This window comes from Aristolochia californica, unplaced genomic scaffold (assembly GCF_029961685.1).
Source record: "Aristolochia californica isolate CCGP_79_NKW_82.1479 unplaced genomic scaffold, dmAriCali1.0.hap1 SCAF_3, whole genome shotgun sequence".
In the NCBI taxonomy this organism is placed as follows: domain Eukaryota; kingdom Viridiplantae; phylum Streptophyta; class Magnoliopsida; order Piperales; family Aristolochiaceae; genus Aristolochia; species Aristolochia californica.
In genome coordinates this window covers 44,690,918-44,709,159 of record NW_027181992.1, presented here as the reverse complement: position 1 = coordinate 44,709,159, position 18,242 = coordinate 44,690,918, and the positions used below count along the sequence as shown (strand labels likewise).

General features: G+C 38.7%; 5 protein-coding genes across 5 annotated transcripts; 2 read left to right on the top strand and 3 right to left on the bottom strand.

Annotated features, from left to right (window-relative positions):
* Positions 1 to 6,445: 6,445 nt before the first annotated feature.
* Positions 6,446 to 7,263, top strand: LOC137960401 (putative invertase inhibitor). The gene has a single exon (XM_068808025.1). The coding sequence runs from the start codon at positions 6,467 to 6,469 to the stop codon at positions 7,016 to 7,018; it is 552 nt and encodes a 183-aa protein (XP_068664126.1). The 5' UTR covers positions 6,446 to 6,466; the 3' UTR covers positions 7,019 to 7,263.
* Positions 7,264 to 8,421: 1,158 nt separating this feature from the next.
* Positions 8,422 to 9,382, bottom strand: LOC137960566 (uncharacterized). Its single transcript, XM_068808222.1, has one exon. The coding sequence runs from the start codon at positions 9,163 to 9,165 to the stop codon at positions 8,587 to 8,589; it is 579 nt and encodes a 192-aa protein (XP_068664323.1). The 5' UTR covers positions 9,166 to 9,382; the 3' UTR covers positions 8,422 to 8,586.
* A 140-nt stretch (positions 9,383 to 9,522) lies between these two features.
* LOC137958991 (large ribosomal subunit protein eL19y-like) lies at positions 9,523 to 12,400 on the top strand. The gene is made up of 5 exons (XM_068806235.1): positions 9,523 to 9,719; positions 10,387 to 10,509; positions 10,596 to 10,909; positions 12,043 to 12,098; positions 12,179 to 12,400. Exons 1-5 carry the CDS (start codon positions 9,608 to 9,610, stop codon positions 12,201 to 12,203), a joined length of 630 nt encoding a protein of 209 aa, XP_068662336.1. The 5' UTR covers positions 9,523 to 9,607; the 3' UTR covers positions 12,204 to 12,400.
* Positions 12,401 to 12,798: 398 nt separating this feature from the next.
* On the bottom strand, positions 12,799 to 13,260 carry LOC137959606 (putative invertase inhibitor). Its single transcript, XM_068806963.1, has one exon. The coding sequence runs from the start codon at positions 13,258 to 13,260 to the stop codon at positions 12,799 to 12,801; it is 462 nt and encodes a 153-aa protein (XP_068663064.1).
* A 16-nt stretch (positions 13,261 to 13,276) lies between these two features.
* Positions 13,277 to 14,674, bottom strand: LOC137960438 (uncharacterized). The gene is made up of 3 exons (XM_068808068.1): positions 14,532 to 14,674; positions 14,285 to 14,329; positions 13,277 to 14,194 (listed from the first exon to the last, which is right to left on the bottom strand). The coding sequence occupies exons 1-3, from the start codon at positions 14,634 to 14,636 to the stop codon at positions 13,874 to 13,876; spliced, it is 471 nt and encodes a 156-aa protein (XP_068664169.1). The 5' UTR covers positions 14,637 to 14,674; the 3' UTR covers positions 13,277 to 13,873.
* Between the last annotated feature and the right edge of the window lie 3,568 nt (positions 14,675 to 18,242).

The window sequence follows — 18,242 nt, the reverse complement described above, 5'->3', positions numbered from 1 at the left end:
TTAAAAAGTGAGTAGTCTCTTTGTTGTGTCCTAAAGTTGGGTTATTTTTCTGCTTTTAAAATTAAGCGGAGTGTGTTTTAGAGTATGACCGTTTTGACTGGTGTATGGAACTTTGTCATATGGCTAGGAGTGATTTTTCTTCTCTCACCATTATGTTGAGCAAGAAGTCTCTTGATAAAGAATAAAGAGATCCTCAGTTTGAGAAGGAGAAGTATAAGAAAAGTACAAGAAAGAGACAATCGACAAATGAAGAATTTCACGTGGTGGTAATCAAATTTTATGTGACTAGAATATCCAAGTAAGGGGGAGACAAATTGAAAACAAGATAAAGATTGCAAGAAAGATGTAAACAAGAACAAGATGAATCAAATTAAGACAAATCAAAATTTCCTTTTCAAGCCATACAAGATTAGAATTTCTTTTCAAGCACACATGTTTCTTGACCAAGATTATTTACAAAGCGGAGTTACAAACACCAACTTGAGGGGGAGTGTTAAAATACGCCCACGTGTGTAAGGATGGCATGACTAGTAAATAAGGAGAACTTCTATAGCGATGGTATAGAATTATAATTATGCAAGCAGGTGTATGTCCTCTTATGTTTTTCAACTTTTCAACCATGTAACCCTAAGGGTATTGTAGTTATTTTAAGCACTTTCACATAACTATAAATACAACCTCAAGGCATGGGGTAGAGCATTCCAGCCTCTTATTCTTGGCTTAAATTTGTCCTTACAACTCTCTCTTTTTCTCTTTTTTCTCCCCCTTGGTTTCTGCTCCACTCTCTCCCAAGAGCCAGAGTTTCACTCTCATCTCTTTCCCTTGAGATATTTTGTGTTTATATGTTGGCCCTAGAAATCAACATTGAGACAACTCACAACTACTCTTATGTCTACTCCAACAATATCCAACACATCATCCTCGACTAATGCTACTCTAGCCACATCAGATACATCAGATACATCAGTATTACATGTGTCTTTTTAGTCCACCTTGGGCATTATTCTGGGGCATTGACTCATATTTCAGGTATGTTATCTTTATTCAAAAATTTATCTCCTTCTTCCTCGTGTAAGTTTGTGCAATTATCAAATAAGTCTTCTTCATCTATCACAAGTGAAGGGGTGGTTCACCACACAACTTATTATTATCTTTGGTGCTTTCATGAATCAATTCCTTAAATTGTTTTGTTAATTTTTTTTATCTTATTATGTGTTTGAAGATTTGCATACGAGGATGATGATTGGTTCCAAACATTAAAGAGGAGGCCTCTACAATTTGGAACGATGCTTGAACTAGTCCACAAATCGCATTTGGAGCTTCTACTATGACAACTTATTTGTAGCACTTGTGGTAGGGACATCCATCTCCATTAAAGTTTCGTCATTTTTTCTCTCTGCCTTTCAATTTATCTTTTCAGTATTGATCGGGTCAAAACCATAGGAGTTCATTTCTTTTGAGTGGTAACCATAGTAAAATTCCTTTTGAATTAGTGCATTCTTATGTCTAGGGTCATTGTAGGACTTCCAACTTGTTTAGTTGTCAATACTTTTTGACATTTATAGATGATTATAGTAGTTATAGCAAAGTTGCTTGAGGTGTGTCTCCTTCAGGACAAGAAAAAAGTTTTTTATGTATTTTTTTATTTTTAATAAATAAAAAACTCAATTTTGGTGTTTCAATTCATACATTCCATCCTGATAGTCTTGAGTTTATGGATCATTTTGCTTCATTTTGTGCTTCGTATGGGATTATTCATTAGTCCTCATACATATAAACTCCACAACAAAATAGGGTTGCAAAATGAAAGAATCATCATTTGTTGGAAGTAGTACGTACCCTTTTTATTTTAAATGAATGTCCCAAAATTGTATTAGGAGATGCCAATTTGACTTCATGTTACTTGATTGATAGGGATATTATCTTTAGTTTTGAAAGGAAAAATTCTTTTGCAAGTGTTTAAGCCAAAATGTTCTTTATTTGATGTCACACCTAGGGTATTCGGGTAACTAGGTTTTGTTCATTCTGTTGGTGTTCAAAATAACAAGTTCTCTCCTCGGGTGGTATAATGCATTTTTTTGGGTTATCCTCCTAATCTTCAGAGTGAGAAGTGTTATGATTCTATAAGAAAAGAACATATATTTCAGTGTATTAACATTTTTAAAAATTACATTTTTTAGTGCCACATCTGAGTGTAGTGGCTGCTAAGTCTCCTATCCATCTTCCTCGTATTAATAGCCTCACTATACTTTCTACTTCTATTCAACAAAAATTTTTGCACGTTTATCAACAAGCAAAGGTACACAACCAACAAACCAAGGGCGGAATACAACATACAAGCTTTTGATATGGCCCTTTCTGACATCGTTGGCTCATCTTCCCCTATGCTTGTGGATCCTATCTTTGATGATTTACATATTCTTGTTGTCATAAGAAAAGATACATGTTTTTCATTTCCAAGTATGTTTTGTTTTGTAGTTTACTCCTTCGTTCCGATCATTTGCTACTTCATTGTCCAATATTTCTATTCCAACAAAAGTATAAAATGTCTTGTGTTTACCTTAGTGGAAGAAAATTATGGATGATTAAATGAATCTTAAAGACTAAGAAGACTTGGGCCGTGGTTGATTCTCTTACTGATGCTACTATTGTTGGTTGTTGTTGGGTGTAAATAATAAAATATAATGCTAATGGGGCAGATGAAAGATATAAGAGACCTTTGGTGGCCAAAGGTCATCCACGAACAAATGGTGTGTATGTATTTAATGTTTTTTCCTCAATGACTCACATCAATATTGTTAGAACTTTAATTTTTGTTGCTACTACTAAGTGATAGTTTTTATTTCAACTTGATATTAAAAATATTTTCTTCTATGGTGATCGACAAGATGAGGTTTTATATGGAGCAATCTCTTGGTTATGTTGCTCAGAGGGAGAAAAAAAAGGTTTATAAACTATATAAATCTATTTTTGTTTTGAAGCAAAGTCTAAGTGTCTAGTTGATACATTTAGTGATATTATCATAATATCCGAGTTTGTGGCTTTGTGTTGAGTCATTGTGATCGATTTTTATTTGTTTTACATCGAGCATTGTGTAGCCCTTATGGTGTATTTAGATGCCATTGTACTATATAGAAATGATACCAAGTAAATTGAGGAAGTGAAAGTTTTTTTGAGTAGACACTTCCAAACAAATGATCTTAGATCTCTGACGTATTTTTTGGGGATTGAAGTTGCTAAAAGTAAGGAGTAGTACTTTCATAGAGGAAGTATATTATTGACATGTTATGTGATATGAGTTATTAGGAATTAAACCAGTGTATACTCGTTAGTCAAAATTTGTGGGATGAGAGTAGTCATTTATTGAAGGACAAGACTATGTATAGAAGATTAGTTGGACAATTGACAGATGCAACTATTATTAGACCTGGAAAGTTCATCTTAAAGTAGCACAAAGAGTCTTGTGAAATTTGAAGGAAATTCCAAGCAAAAGGCTACTATATACTCAAACATGGATTATATTGGTTCTCAACTTGACAAGAAATCCATCGTAAGTTTCTGTGTATTTGTTGGAGGAAATCTTAGTTAGAAAAGTAAAAAGCAAAACATTGCGGCATGTTCTAGTATAGAGGTGGAGTATCGAATAATGGCCCATTATGTATGTCAACTCACTTGGATACAATCAATATTAAAAGAGTTAAAAATTGCTTTTGAAGACCCTAAGGTGTTTAAGTGTGACAATTAGTCATATGTATTGCATGTAATTCTTTCTTCCATGAGAGAACAAAATATATAGAAGTTGATCTTCACTTTTGTGAGGGATGCATTGATCAGTGATAACTAATAAGGTATTTGCCTTGTATGTCAGGATTGTTGAGCAAATCGGTGATATATTCACAAAACCTCTTAGAAAGCAACACTTTAATAAGAACAAAGTTTCTTGGTTATGTTGCACATAGTGGAATTTCAAGACAATCAAAGTCTTTTATTTGTTGCACCTTGAGTTCCCAAGTGTAGTTTAATTTCCTGCATGCAAACTTTGTTGAAGCAATGTTCGTCGAAGAAGATAAAGTGGGAAGAACAGAAGAAAGAGTCCAAAATCAACCTTCAAAGGATTTGATGTTTATATGTGTTTCTATATGCTCTTCGATGTAATTCATATTCCACAACTGAATCAATTGTTTACATGGACTATTTATAGACCTTCACTTATAACTAATAGATCCAGAGCATATTAGCTCATAATAAAAAAATTCTACTTTAACTAAACAAAAAGATAAAAAATTAATTTCTTTGAACAATTTGTAAAAAAAATGATCAATTTTATGATATGTTATCAAAGAAAGTAATAAAAAATAATTATAATATTTTTTTGGTATATTTATATTTATATTAAAATAAAATATAAAATTGAAGTAAAAGATGAGTGATCAAGAACAATAAAAAGAAAGTGGAAAAAATTTCAAAAAAAAAAGTGGCTTAAACATGGAAAAATTGTAATCAAATAATTTTTGTAATTTTTTCTATAATTTCCTATTGGCAAGGAGGCAGCCAAAATTGTTTTAAGGTGCCTTATTACAATGTTGTCATTTATTTAAAAAGTAGGGTATCAGTGGAAGCTTAAAATCTTCATAAAACTATCTATCAAGTGTTAACCATTTTATCATGAGAAACGGTTTCTCATAATCGTGGTCTCAACTTTTGGTAGTTGCAGTTGCAACTCCCTCGGTAACACGAAGCCATGAAGAACCTTGATGGGTGGTTGACTTCAGATTGTTGTTTTTGGTCCCCAATCTTTTTTTTTTTTTCAGTTTAACCATTGCCGAGAGTGTTCAAAGATTGGAAACGCCAAATCAGAGAACAATAACCTTTTTCTTACGGAATCTGATCATATGGAGGGTTGTATGATCTTTGTTTCTGTTTAAATTTATATGATGAATTTCTTGTCGGTTAGAAATTCATGTGTAGGCTTACATCAAGGTGCAGTGAAGCACTAAACAGACAGGTTATACTTCGTCTTCAACCTTTTCTACTTGATGTTTGGACCAGCAAAGACGCGCACAGTCTGCAATGCAAGATTTCCTTCCAGCACTGTGAGATAGTAGAGACTAGGGGGTTCGGCCATAAATCCCATTCCTTTTGGAAGAAAAGCTTGAGGGATGATAACGCTGAAGTCTCTGCTTCCATCTTTCAGAAGATCTTGCCTAGGGTGATCTCTACGTTGGTCATCGGAGAGAAATGGAACCGGGACTTCACCGTCATGAAATATAGATGGTCAGACGCGACGGAACGATTTGTTGGAGCAGGTCAGTAAGACACCAAACGATCCACTGCAAAACTACTTTACTCCGAATCGGATATATCTAATCCAAATCTCCTTTACCCTGCTTCTCTTTTGTTCTTACATTTGTCCTTAAATTTATTGAGGACGAACTCATAATCATTTAGACAGAATTCATTTTAACTTCGCTTCAAAGCTGGTGTTTCTGGTATCTGGAATGACAAGGTAAGCAAACACAAACAGTGGAAACAATTCCGTAATTAAAGACGGTATAGATTGATTCTACCAAAGTGTTTTTAATTTTTGTCTCCATTCCCAATTTTGAGGATGGTCTGATAATAACATGACAATAGCAGCTAGCTTCCTGATTACTTACCGAAGAAGAGATGAATCCGTTCAACTCCAGCAGCAATTGGAGGAAGGAAAAACATGGGTAGTCCCACTGTTCATGTCTCCCTTCTTCTTCTTCTTCTTCTATTGTCGCCTTGACGCTGTACACCAACTTTCCCTTGCACAAACAGGTCCGGAAACTGTCTGAAATTAATCCTTGAAACTTGATTGTGTTTTCTTCTTTTCTCCAGATTTTGACATCTCGTGACGTGATATTTTTCCAGATGGATCTGGTCGTGATTTTGATTGATTACAACCAGGCGGTTTTCTAGATAAAACTGATTCAAGTTTTCGAATTTTCTATATTTATGAAAATATGATCCCCGGACATGACAAAACTCAGCGGGCAGATTTCTAGATAAAAACTGCCGCGATTTATGTCGAAATTACCGGGGAAGCTCAATTAAATGATACAAAAAAAGTCGATTAAGGAACGCAGGAACTCAGGTTCGAAGTTTCTGTGGCAAGAAATTGAAAAATACAGAACAACTCTTGTTTGGAAGTCAAAATCTCCATCCATTATCTCTGTATCCTGCCGCAATTCTTCCTGTCAAGCCTGCGCCTCTTTCTTACAGCCCAAACAGTCTCTAAATGCACTCTAACGCTAACCTAAATTCAAGACAAAGCAAAAAATTCCACCTAATTCAAACCGTAACGAGAATCAACAACTGGGAACTGGAAATTAATCCTTCAAAACACAGGAACCGTGTCTCAGACAAACCCTGTTATATATATATATATACACACACTCCATTATCCCAGAAGCATCACCCGTCACCAGAGACAATAAACAGAATGGCGTTTCCCCGTTCCCTTGTGTACTTTCTTCTTCAATTCTTCCTGCTCCTTTGCATCGAAAAATCGCAGGCGGTCGAATGTCACCCTCCACCAGGTGAGCCACTGATCCGCGAAGTCTGTGAGGATTCCCAACACTACGACCTCTGCGTTTCGTCACTTAAGGCCGACCCTCGAGCCTCTCAAGTGTGCTTCAATAGGATGGGTCCGGCGGTCGTGAGTATAGTCCGAAACAACGCGACTGATACGCGCAACTATGTCTACCTCCTGCTTCACCAGGCGACCAATCCTGCCGCAAAAGCCTGCCTGACCACATGTTACCAAAACTACAATCTCGCAGTGAGAGATCTGAGAACGGCCGTGAAGGAGTCGAAGGATTACGATCAGTTTGTATCCGTTTTGAACAGGTTGTCGCAAGCTAAAAGTAATGCTACGGAGTGCGAGAATGGGTTCAAAAAGGGCGTCGTCGTCTCGCCATTAACACGCAGGAATCGTAACGTGATTCAGCTCGCTGATATTGCCTTTGATATTATCAGTGATTTGATGGTTTGAACCTAAACAATAACGACAAGCGGTGTAACCATTCGCCGTCTTCGAGGAAGACAAGGACGAATTCGTCATCAGAATAAGATCCGGTTTCTACAATTAATTTTGTTGTTGTTTCCTATGCCTACAAAAACAACAACAAAATCTTGTATTAATACAGTATTTCCATAAGGACACAAACGCTCCCTAAATGATCTACTTTCTAGTTTAATAGCCAATTAGCTTTCACGAAAGAATTACTTCAATCTCCATGAAAGATACATCTTCAAAGTTCTTGGGGTGCTGGCCTGAATTAAACGGAGAGAGGTCACTGATTGCCTTCCCCTCTTTCTCCCTTCCAGTGTCAACAAACAGAGTTCCCCCTTCTCATGTTACTTGCAGCTTGAGATGAGGCCCTCCCTCATGTTTTCTTTGACTAGAGCTCCCATATTGACAGAAAAGGCAGGGATCCCTCCCCTTTGACAGATTAAGAGATCCACCGGCAGAGGGAAGAGTAGAAGGGAAGTGGGGAGGCTCCTGCTCTACCCTTTTTGTTGTGAAGCAGCTTGGAAAGGAAAGAGGCTCCCTCTTTTTCCTCCTCAAACTATCTGGATAGAACTGCATTCAGAAATAAAAAAATCTCTGTACTGTAAGTCGTGCAAACAAAAGCAGAACCTGTTGCTTAACCTGTACACATTGACACTAGGGCTACCAAGTCTCTCCACAAACCTCTGCACTATCAAGAACAAATGACAACTTCATCGTGACTGCATATAAGGGAAAGGCTAGGACTGAGCCAATTTTCTTGAGTTCTTGACTTCAGAGTTTCTTACAGCTGATCACACAAGTCCAACTTTCATTAGCCATACAAACTTAATCACAAACTCCCAGCTCCGATGACAGTCTCCCTCCTTGTATTTCCGTTGATCTGCTTCTCATCCTTTAGTTCTCCTAATGCAAGCTCAATATTTTCATGTTTGATCTCTCCTCTCTGGACCAAGCCTTCAAACTCACAATGGCTCAGTCGAAATCTTTTAGGAGAATTCAAGAGCTACCACTCAATTCCATAAGAGCTAAGCTGAAATTTTGTATAATAGAGAAGTTTAACATATTGACAAAGAAAAACCCACCTTTGCGATTGGAAAATTAATTTTGCATATTCATATCAACTGCATAACCCACTACTATGAAACTAACACAGAAAACAAATTGTGAAAACATGTACTAGTTCCAAATATACATCAAAATGGTCTCCTCTTAACATGTTTACCATGACTTGGTGGAAGCAGATATGCTCAAGTAATTATTAAAAGGCAAAGAAAAGGACTGCAACAAATACAACTGCTTGCTTAAACCAGAAAGATCGGAACGAGTTGTCTTAACCAATAAGGCCTATGAATTTCAAGGGATGATTGACAGAATTTGGGACTTCATTGATGATGATAACATTTATATACAAATGCATAGTCACAGCCAAGGGATGATAACCTTTATATACATATCCATATCCACTGACATGAAATTAACCAGAAATTAGAAATTCTCTAGCACCTAATCTGCACAAGTAGTAATAATCAAGGCACATTATTGCCAAGTCAGTATACCAATGGCACAGGAACCTTCTCCCTCGAGGGATCACCAATGCCATCTGTAAAATTTCTAACCAATTTTTTAAAAGCAAAATGCAAACAATTCGATAGAACAATCCAACAGAGCACCTCGTAGACGAAATCAAAAGCCGGATCACGCCAAGAGGACTCATCGGCTCCTTCGTCGCGATCATTATTCCATCCCCTACCGCTGCCCCCACCCCCAAAGGGACCATCGTCCCCATCCCCCAAAAACCCTCCAAATTCTTCACCGTCCTCAGACTCTCCGGCCAGAGGCTTACGCCTCGTACGCCGGGCTCTTCGGGCGAGCACGCGAGGCGGTGCTCGGAAAGAATTGAATTTGACGTTTGGAGGAGAAACTGCGTCGACGGGCAAAAATCCAGCGTAAATAGCAAAAATCCCAGAGGGCGAAAAGGCCTCCGGAACGGAAGAGATTTGATAAGATAGAGATAGGCAATTACTAGCAGCGGAAGAATGGCGACAGAGAATAAATCTTGCAAACCCTAGACCTCGCGTCGTGGCTTCAGCAACTGCGACCGCATCAGCGATCAAAGAAACCTCCATGTTTCAGAAATTGCAGAAATGAAGAACTATTCACAAATTTAACGAATGTGAGAAAGCCAGAGGCAATCAAGGTCGACGTCGGAGTCCGAATGAAAGGAAAGAACGAGGAAGACGTAAAAGCCGAATAGAACCGTACTCGCGTCTCCGCCTTCGATGTCAATCAGTGAAGCAAAGCACTTGGATTTCCACGAGCCTGGGCCACCAATGACATGGGCCAGGGCCCATGAAACGTGTGGGTTGGATGAACTACCGCAGACCCAATTCTTCGAACCGGATGAAGTTCTTTTACGACATTACCCTCTTCAATTATGTTTTTTTTTTTTAAATCAAAATAGATCCGAAACCCTAGCGATGCGACGTCTCCAGGTCTCCACTAGTTTTTGGAAATAAAGTCGTCTTTGTTCTAACTCTTCCGGTTTCCCCGAGGAGGCCGAGAGCGGAGATGGTGTCGCTGAAACTGCAGAAGCGGCTTGCTGCAAGCGTTCTCAAGTGTGGGAAGGGGAAAGTTTGGCTTGACCCCAATGAGGCCAGCGAGATCTCCATGGCCAACTCAAGTAACATTTTACCTCTAATTTATCTCCTTTTTCCCGGACTGTTTCTACTGAAATAGTGTTTGATTCAAGGTGTCAGAAGTTTCTTGTTTTTTCTTTTGCTGATAGTTGAATACTTTTTGTTTCCTTGTTGATTTTTCATCTAACGAAAATCATTTTTTTTTCAATTTGTACTCGAATTATCATTAGTTGTTTTTTTTCTCACCGGCCTTTGGTAACTGTTATAAGCTGTGGCCTAAAAATTTAGCCGCATTGGAATTGAGGAACCGAGGCCACTCGCTGTTTTTCTAGTCCCAGAGATCGATTCGTCAGTATCAAATCAATCTATAGGTAGCATTGCTGCTGTAACAAAAGGAATTAGAAAGGAGCTGAAACTTTGAGGATATCGCGAAAATGGAGAATGAGCTTTTACTGGCGCTTTGTTTTATTGGGGTTAGCCTGTTCTATACAAGAACGCGATTGTTTGCTAGCAAATCCTTAACTTTATTAGTGATTATTTTTTTGCTTATCTTGCACTGGTTTGAATTTCTGTCATTTTTTTTCCTGCAAGTGTTTCTCCCACGGGACAGTACGTTTTGGTATATTTTGGATACCTTCAACTTGTCCCCCAATTTGAGTATTTATTAGCGTCTTAGTTTGGTTCCAACAACTGTTTAAATCTGAAATGCAGGGCAAAATATTAGGAAGCTTGTCAAGGATGGTTTCGTTATCAAGAAGCCAACAAAGATCCACTCAAGGTCACGGGCTCGACGAGCTGCAGAGGCAAAGAGGAAGGGGCGGCACTCTGGCTACGGTATTCTTGCACCTGCTAACTGTGAAAGCTAAAAAAAGTTGCATAGTGATAACATAGCAATCTAAATGGTTTTTGAAATGTTGCAGGTAAACGTAAGGGTACCAGAGAGGCTAGGCTGCCTACTAAGATCCTCTGGATGAGGAGAATGCGAGTTTTGAGGAGGTTGCTTCGCAAATACAGGGAGTCCAAGAAGATTGATAAGCATATGTACCATGATATGTACATGAAAGTGAAGGGTAATGTTTTTAAGAACAAAAGGGTGTTGATGGAGAGCATTCACAAGTCAAAGGCAGAGAAGGCAAGAGAAAAGACACTGTCTGATCAGTTTGAAGCAAGGAGAGCTAAGAGCAAAGCAAGCAGAGAGAGGAAGATTGCTAGGAGGGAGGAACGTTTGGCCCAGGTGAGTTTTCTGGTTCATGTTGGTAGTTCAAGAGATACCACTCTTGTGTTTTGAAAGCATGATCTGTTGTATTTCTGACTCGTATTTTATCTTGACGAAATGTTGTGTTGATCATGTCTGAGGGAAGCTTTTATGTCAAGATTATATTGCTTCAATAACTTTAATCGTTAGCTCAATTGTATGATTGTCAAGAGTACCCTTGATTTTACTTTTAGGATTCCTAAAAACAAAAAGCATTACAATTTTGAATTTTTTTAAAACAGGACAGTCACACTATAATTTGGACATACTGCAAAAGTTGCTAAACTGACATAATGTAATAATGTCAATAAAGAAAGTGGGATCCACTATATTGTTTTTCTCTAGCATTTTGTCTCTGGTTTTATTCATTTAGTTGATTATGGGCAGGCTTTCTTTTCTTGGAGAAGTAAAACTACTACATTTTGTTTCTCACTTATTCTAATTCAATTCCTGTGGTTAAGTACTTGTGAGTTCACGTGAATTTGAAGAATCATCTGCCTCTCTGATGCATTTTAGTTGTTAGCTTGTTCCATTATGTATTCTTCATTTGAATCCACAAAAATGACTGTGATCATACTTGATCGAATAGAAGATTGGACGAGCTTGGAGTGGCTAGTAACTAAGGGAGTGATAAATTCCGAAAATCTGTGAAAATTTTGATCATTAACTATCATAGTACTGTTATCCTTTTCTAAAAGCATAAACAATTTATAAAGTTTTTTTTTTTTTTTTTTTTGAGATGGATGAGATTTATTAAGGTGAAAGCCAGAAAAACAAATTACAACCTAGGCAAACAGGGCCTTGAAACAATGAGGGATTGGAGGGCTACCCTTGCCTAGCAAAAGTGTCATCAAAATGTTAAAAAGTCCACCCCAACCTAATCCATCTTTGTTTGTGCCTTTTTTAGTTAAAAAACGTGGCTTCTTCCATGTCTTGCTCAAATGCTACTTTAGTCACCAAAAAAACGAAAATTCTCAAAAGCTTTATACTTGCACAAGAGCAATGTATCTTAAAGCTTATCCACCTTATCTTTTTTTTTTTTTTTTTTTGCTGTTCTATTTGTTCACACGTCCATCCTTGCCTGTTTAATAAATTTGACATGGATATTGCAGGGACCAGTAGAGCATGCTGCTTCCGTGCCAGCCGTGGCTCAGCCTCAAAAAACAGAGTAAGAACTATAACTTTGTGTGTTTAAGTTTCTGGTGTTTCTCGCATTGGTGTGGCTAAGAGTGTTTTTCTGATGGGCAGGGGAGCTAAAAAATCCAAGAAATGAGGTCAGTGTACCAAAAATTGGCTGAAATGGCAGTTTTGAGTGATTTCTATCATTGTAGCTTTTCTTTACCTAGCAGCCTAAAAGATTTTTGGACCAGTTTTTCTATGTTCAGCTTATTTCATCTGTGACTTATTGTAAGCGTTGGACTGAAGCGATTTTGAAGGCATTTGCCGATGATGATTACTTTCGTTTGCCGATCTTTTCTGCTCCAAAAACTAAAATTGTTTAGCCCAGATATGATAGTATTAAACAGCTCTTCTCCGAGGCAGTTGGAAGGTCTTTCGTCACCAGCACATTTGGATCTACTTGGCCATGCCGCATGAAGAGATGATCTTTTTTTGAGTCTTTCAGAATAATCTCATCGTTTTCTTGAAGCAAAAGTTTTTTCATGTCTAAATAAGCACACACACTCAAATTGCTAATAAATCTATTTACCACCCTTCTCCCCTTCTGCCCCTCCTCTTTAGATATTTACCGGATCCAAATCTATTGGTTTAGGAACATTAATCCTCCATGGAAGAAAATACTAATCAAATTAGTTTCTTATTTGTGATCGAAATAAAAAAAAATTACCAGTCGTTGCACAGAGAAACCGTCACATAATCAGATCAACAACAGATAAGGCGGCGCTCCGCAGTTGCTCAAAAATCGCATTCCTTTTGGTTAATGGCGATTGCTTCACTGGTTTGGATTTCTTGAAGAAATCCTCGCACTTGACGCCAGCATCAGCGCTGCCAATCAAGTTCTTCACTTGAACGTACGACTTGTTTTTCAGGCCCAGAAGCGCCTTGTTGAGAGTATAACTAGCAATCCCATAAACCGTCTGGCAAGAGTTCAAATCCGCCTTCAGTTCTTCATCCTTGGTTTCACTGACAAGTTCGTCGATTGCACGGAATGTGTCCGAGCCGATGGATGCGGCTAGCTCTATGACTCGCCTGGCGAATCCACTGAGGTCTGCCGAAGAGTTTGATCCCGCTGAGTCGTGAGAGGAGGATGGATGAGACAGGACGGCGACAGCGAAGGCTGCGAAGAGTGCGTAACGGGAGACGATCGCCATTTTCAAGGACGAAGAAGGAGAAAACGTAAGAGGAATAGGGCCATATACTCTCGACAGAAAGAATAAATTGAGGACGTTTTAAATTGACGGGGGAGCCCTTCCAAAGATGATTTCTGAATGGTGGGATCCGCATATCCTGCATAGATTAGAGAACACAATAGAAAATACTCAATATCTCTTGTTCATCCATCATTTTCGTACGAGTTTGTCAGCGACGGCGGGTACGTAACCTCCGTTCGATTATAAAAAGTCCTAAATTATCTGTCATCGGCACAGGAGGAAACAAATTGTGATGGATAAGTCAATAATTGAAATCTAAATGATTGCGCCAAGAAAGAATGTTATCCCTATCTCACAACCCCAAAAGCGTTGGATGGGAAACAATTGATGAACAAAATCAAACGAGGAAAGAATGGAAGAGAGAAACTACTTGGAATCATCTCTGCTTACATCCTCCCTCGACTCCAATTTCGTACATTTCGAGGTAGTAGATCAGAAGGGAGAGCAGCACGATTCAGTAGTCAGTAACCGGCTATCTTCGTAAGAAATCGGAACTACAGCAAGAACAGAGTCAGAACTACGGACTCCTTTCATCAACAGCGAATTTCTGGAGTTAGAAGCCGCTTGCATCATCGGACGCAATTTCCTCATCTTTCGACATTCTCCTCTTCTTATGCTCCGATTGCACGCTGCATTGATCGGAACGGGAGGACGCGCAGATAGTCTGTAAGTCAGGACCAGCTTTTACATTCTTCTCCGCTGCCAACCTTACGATCTGGAGAGTCTGAACTTCGCATTTTTGCCAACCTAGATTTGCAAGATCTTGTTTCACCTCCTCAATTGACAGGAAAGCGTCAGACGAGACATCGTCTTTCAGCGTAGATCGCCGCGAATGCATCAGATCAATCGAGCAGCATGCCTCTAGTATTTCCAACTGAGATAGGAACACACTGTCTAAAATCAATTAAGAAAACAAAAGCATAAAGCATCAAGATGGTGGCCGATAAATGGTCTTCAGTTTCACCTTCTTATGCCCGTGTAATTTGATGAATCCGTGCATCGTGATTATCTGGCAAAGGCCAAACTCTTGATTTTAGAAAAATGAACTTCACATTAAGGACTTCAGATAGAGGCAGAATGAAGTAGATCTAATCAAAACAGAATAACAGAGAGAATCTTCGAGTTACTATGCTAGATCAACAAAAACTTTATAGGAATATAGAAAAGAACCGGATCTAAATTATGCTGTCAACTTAGTCACGGAGACTTACCTCCTGCAGCTTACTGAGTGAGAATTCAGGGCGCCGTCCCGGAATTTGAGTAAAATCGTCGTAGTTCTCTAGCGAGAGCTTAACGGCTGTAGTAGCTGACCTCATCCTTTCACCTGATCTGCTTTCAGATTCAGAAATTTGGCGCTCACAAAAAGGTTTTGAAATGAATGAAAGCGCCATCTCGCTTTACCGATTTAAAAAAGAAAAGAGCAGCTAATAAAATGCCAATTTTACCCTCACACATTTGCAGAAACTTCAGTCTTTGTCTCCGTTCTGCTGCATCTTTACGATAACAAACAAAGGGCACAACGAGAAAGATAAATAAAAAAGTTCCGATCCGCCTCGTCTATTTCAAGCTCAACCTGACTGAAACTCTCCAAAAACCCTCTCCAAATACTCCCTCGAAACCATTGTAACTGTTGCCGACCCGACTCAGCCGTAAATTCATTCGTCACTTCCATCGCTTTCTTTCATGGTAAGCATGGCTCCTTCCGCTGCTGCAGCTTTGATGTTAGCTCTCTCCTTTTTCTCTCACCTTCCATTGCAATCGATAGACTAAAAGCAATCAATAGATAATGATTTTCACTCCCCGAGGTCTTTTCTGTCGCCATAACTTGCAGGGTTCGACATGGGTACACTCATGTTGTGAGCAATTTCTACCAAGGGTGGGGATCGTGTGCCATCGGAGGAAACATGAATCCCAGAATCAAAAGCCATTCAAATCTTTTGGTGCATAGTTTGGTAGTTTGTTTCATGGTTGCAATGGTGGAGGTGTAGAGGATTTGTTTGGGGAAGATATGGAGCAATCGAGATGAATCGAGAATATGCGAGAGTTGGGTGAGTTGTATGTGGATAGAACATTGGTGATCTGTATGAGTTGGGGTGAGGAGGTAAAAAGTGAAGGTTATTTTTTTTAGATGTAGTGGAGATGATTGGATTTGTGAGTTGGTTTAAATGTAGGTTGAATTGAGAGTGATGTTGGGGATAGGTTTGAGATATTGAGGTATCAAGGTGGACAGTGGTGGAGTATGTGGGTGGTGTTTGGAATTGGTGTTGTGAAATTGTAGATGGATAAGGTGAGATTTCATAGTTGAGTGTAAAAGGATGTCGTAAGGGGTGTGATGGATGGAGTGGAAGAATAGAAAGAAGGTTGGAGTGTTGGGTAGTAATTTTGGTTTAGTAGAGTGTTGGTTTGAGGATGATTAGTAGGATAATATGTGAAAGAAAAATTCTGGTGGGGAAAACAGATGGGGTGGTTGGTTTGGAAACATCTATAAGTGGTGAACAAGAAAAACTTACCAATAACAGATTTTGTTGAGGTTCAATGATCTATTGCTTGTTGAGGAGGGGAAGAAGGTTTTACCACCCTTGCTTCCATGTAGGATTGAAATATACTTGTCATGTGTTGCATTTGCCCTCCCAAATTAGTAATCTATGGGCTCAAACTTGTAACTAGCAACAACCTCATATTTTTTATGTTATTCCATGCATCCTTTGCTCACTATGCTCTTTTTTTTTTTTGGGTACAAGTGATTGTGGAGAAGAGGGAGAGTGTTTAGGGAGGTTGTATGTGATGTAGTAAGTTCTAGAGTGTGGATTTGATTGAAAATTTGGGAGAGAAAATAAGGGGGTTTATTTCTCCTAAGAAGTGGAGATATAGTTTTTTTTTTTTTTTTTTTTTTTTTTTTTTTTTGTGGTTGGGTGTAGACCTAATCACACTCTAGGATAAGGTGTGTCATATGGAGTATGATGAATAAGTAATTTTAGGATTTTAGGTAATAAGGGAAAGGAAAGGGAGAGCTAGGTTAATTAGGCTCAAGGAATAAGGAAGAAAGTTTATGTTGACAACGGCTAGCCAATACACCCAACAGACCGATCTGTTAGGTACGGAAAGCTACCGCTTACAAGAGTGGACGGAACCACTCTGACACCCACCCTGCCCATTTTTTACCGCCATTCACGGGATTCGAACGTCGGACGTGGCATGCCCAGCTCGGATACCATGACAACGGCTAACCAATACACCCAACAGACCGATCTATTAGGTGCGGAAAGCTACCGCCTACAAGAGTGGACGGAAACATTTTTTCTTCGACGCTCGTGTTCTTTGTGTTTGCCGTGAAACCAAAGAGTTCAACGTTCTCTCTCGTTGGTGTTTTGGTCTATTCCGTCAATCCCATGAGGTAGTAGTAGATTTGTCCACCACCGTGAGCATATAATTTGATACATAAAGCGCTTACCTTGAATCATTTATAGTTGTTTGAATTGATTTATTCAATAGTAGGACCCTAGTGGACTTCGATAGAGATATCTCTTTTTACAAAGATCCGATTGTGCTTCTTGTGAAGTTGATGTTCTGCTTAAACACCAAATCTATAGATTGGTCAAATTAAGTTTCTATTAGGTTAACGGTTAAGACGGAGTAGCTCCCAAATGAGTGCTCTAATACCACTTGTTAAAAACCCTATATGTGAGAGGTCTTTATTTTTTTCTAAAAGTGAAAAAGAATAATTAAAAATGAGAGGTTAAGAGGGTTGGAATAAGAGAGAAGGAAAGAAAGAAAGAAGTATAGGGAGATAGAGAGAGATCTTGAAGAACAAGAGAGAAGAAGAGAGGAGAAAGAGGGGAGAGGTACTAGGCACGAATTTTAGAGGGGAAAGAGAGATTTGGAGAAGGCTTGATTGATTCTTCCTACAACCAACAACCCTATTGATACTTTTTTTTATGCATTATTGGGAAACTCCTCAATAAATTAGAGTTCCCTAATTACATAATTTAATGAGAGATCCTACAAGAATGAAATATTACATCAATCTAAAAGGGCTTCTAGAAATTTAAAAGATTACATCAATCAAATTTTGAAAATTTTAATTTAAGAGACAAGTTTGACTCCAAATTTGATCAGCTCCTTTAGGGGTAATTTTACCTTTTTACCATTGAGTTCCTATTTTCTAGGATATGGCACCATTTTCTATCTTTTTTCCTCTTCTTCTCTTCTTCATAGAGATCAAAATGATCAGGATAAGAGTCTCAACTTCTAACTCTACATTCATGTAAATCTTTTTATCATTTTGTAACTATAAATAGATGTATCAATAAAAATAATACAATCGGGAAATATTTTTTTATCTTTTTCTATATGGTATCAGAGCTAAAGATCTAATTTCTTCTCTCTGCCCCATCGCCGACGACTGGCACCTGAGCCTCAACTTCTCGACACCGAGCTCAGCCTCTAGCGACCTTTGGTCCCTCTATGTCTATCTCTGCAGCCCCTCTGGTCTCGTTGCCGTAGACATTCCCGTGAGCCCCTCTGGTCCGGCTACCGCCGCCGTTACCACTCGTCGCCGCTCACTGTCGCCAAGCCACCGCCGCGGCGAGCCAGAGTTCCAACACTTTGTTTTGATCGTTCGTTCATTGACGATCCTACGCCCGTGTCGCCGTCGCCGTCGCCGCAAGCCACTGCACGCAGTTTAATTTTGGGTCTCTATCAATATTGCTTCCATCTCACCTCAATCCACTAATGTAAGACTACTTTCATTACCAACCGAATAGTGCATGATTTCATGGGATTAAGTATTGATGATGCTAATTTTTCATCTTAGAGTTGATTGTTTTGTCTTTCTTTTATTAATAAGTAGTATGATGCTGTCAATGTTGAAAATTTTTGAAGTAAAATTCATTCGTAAAGTACAAGCATCAAACCTTTCCGCC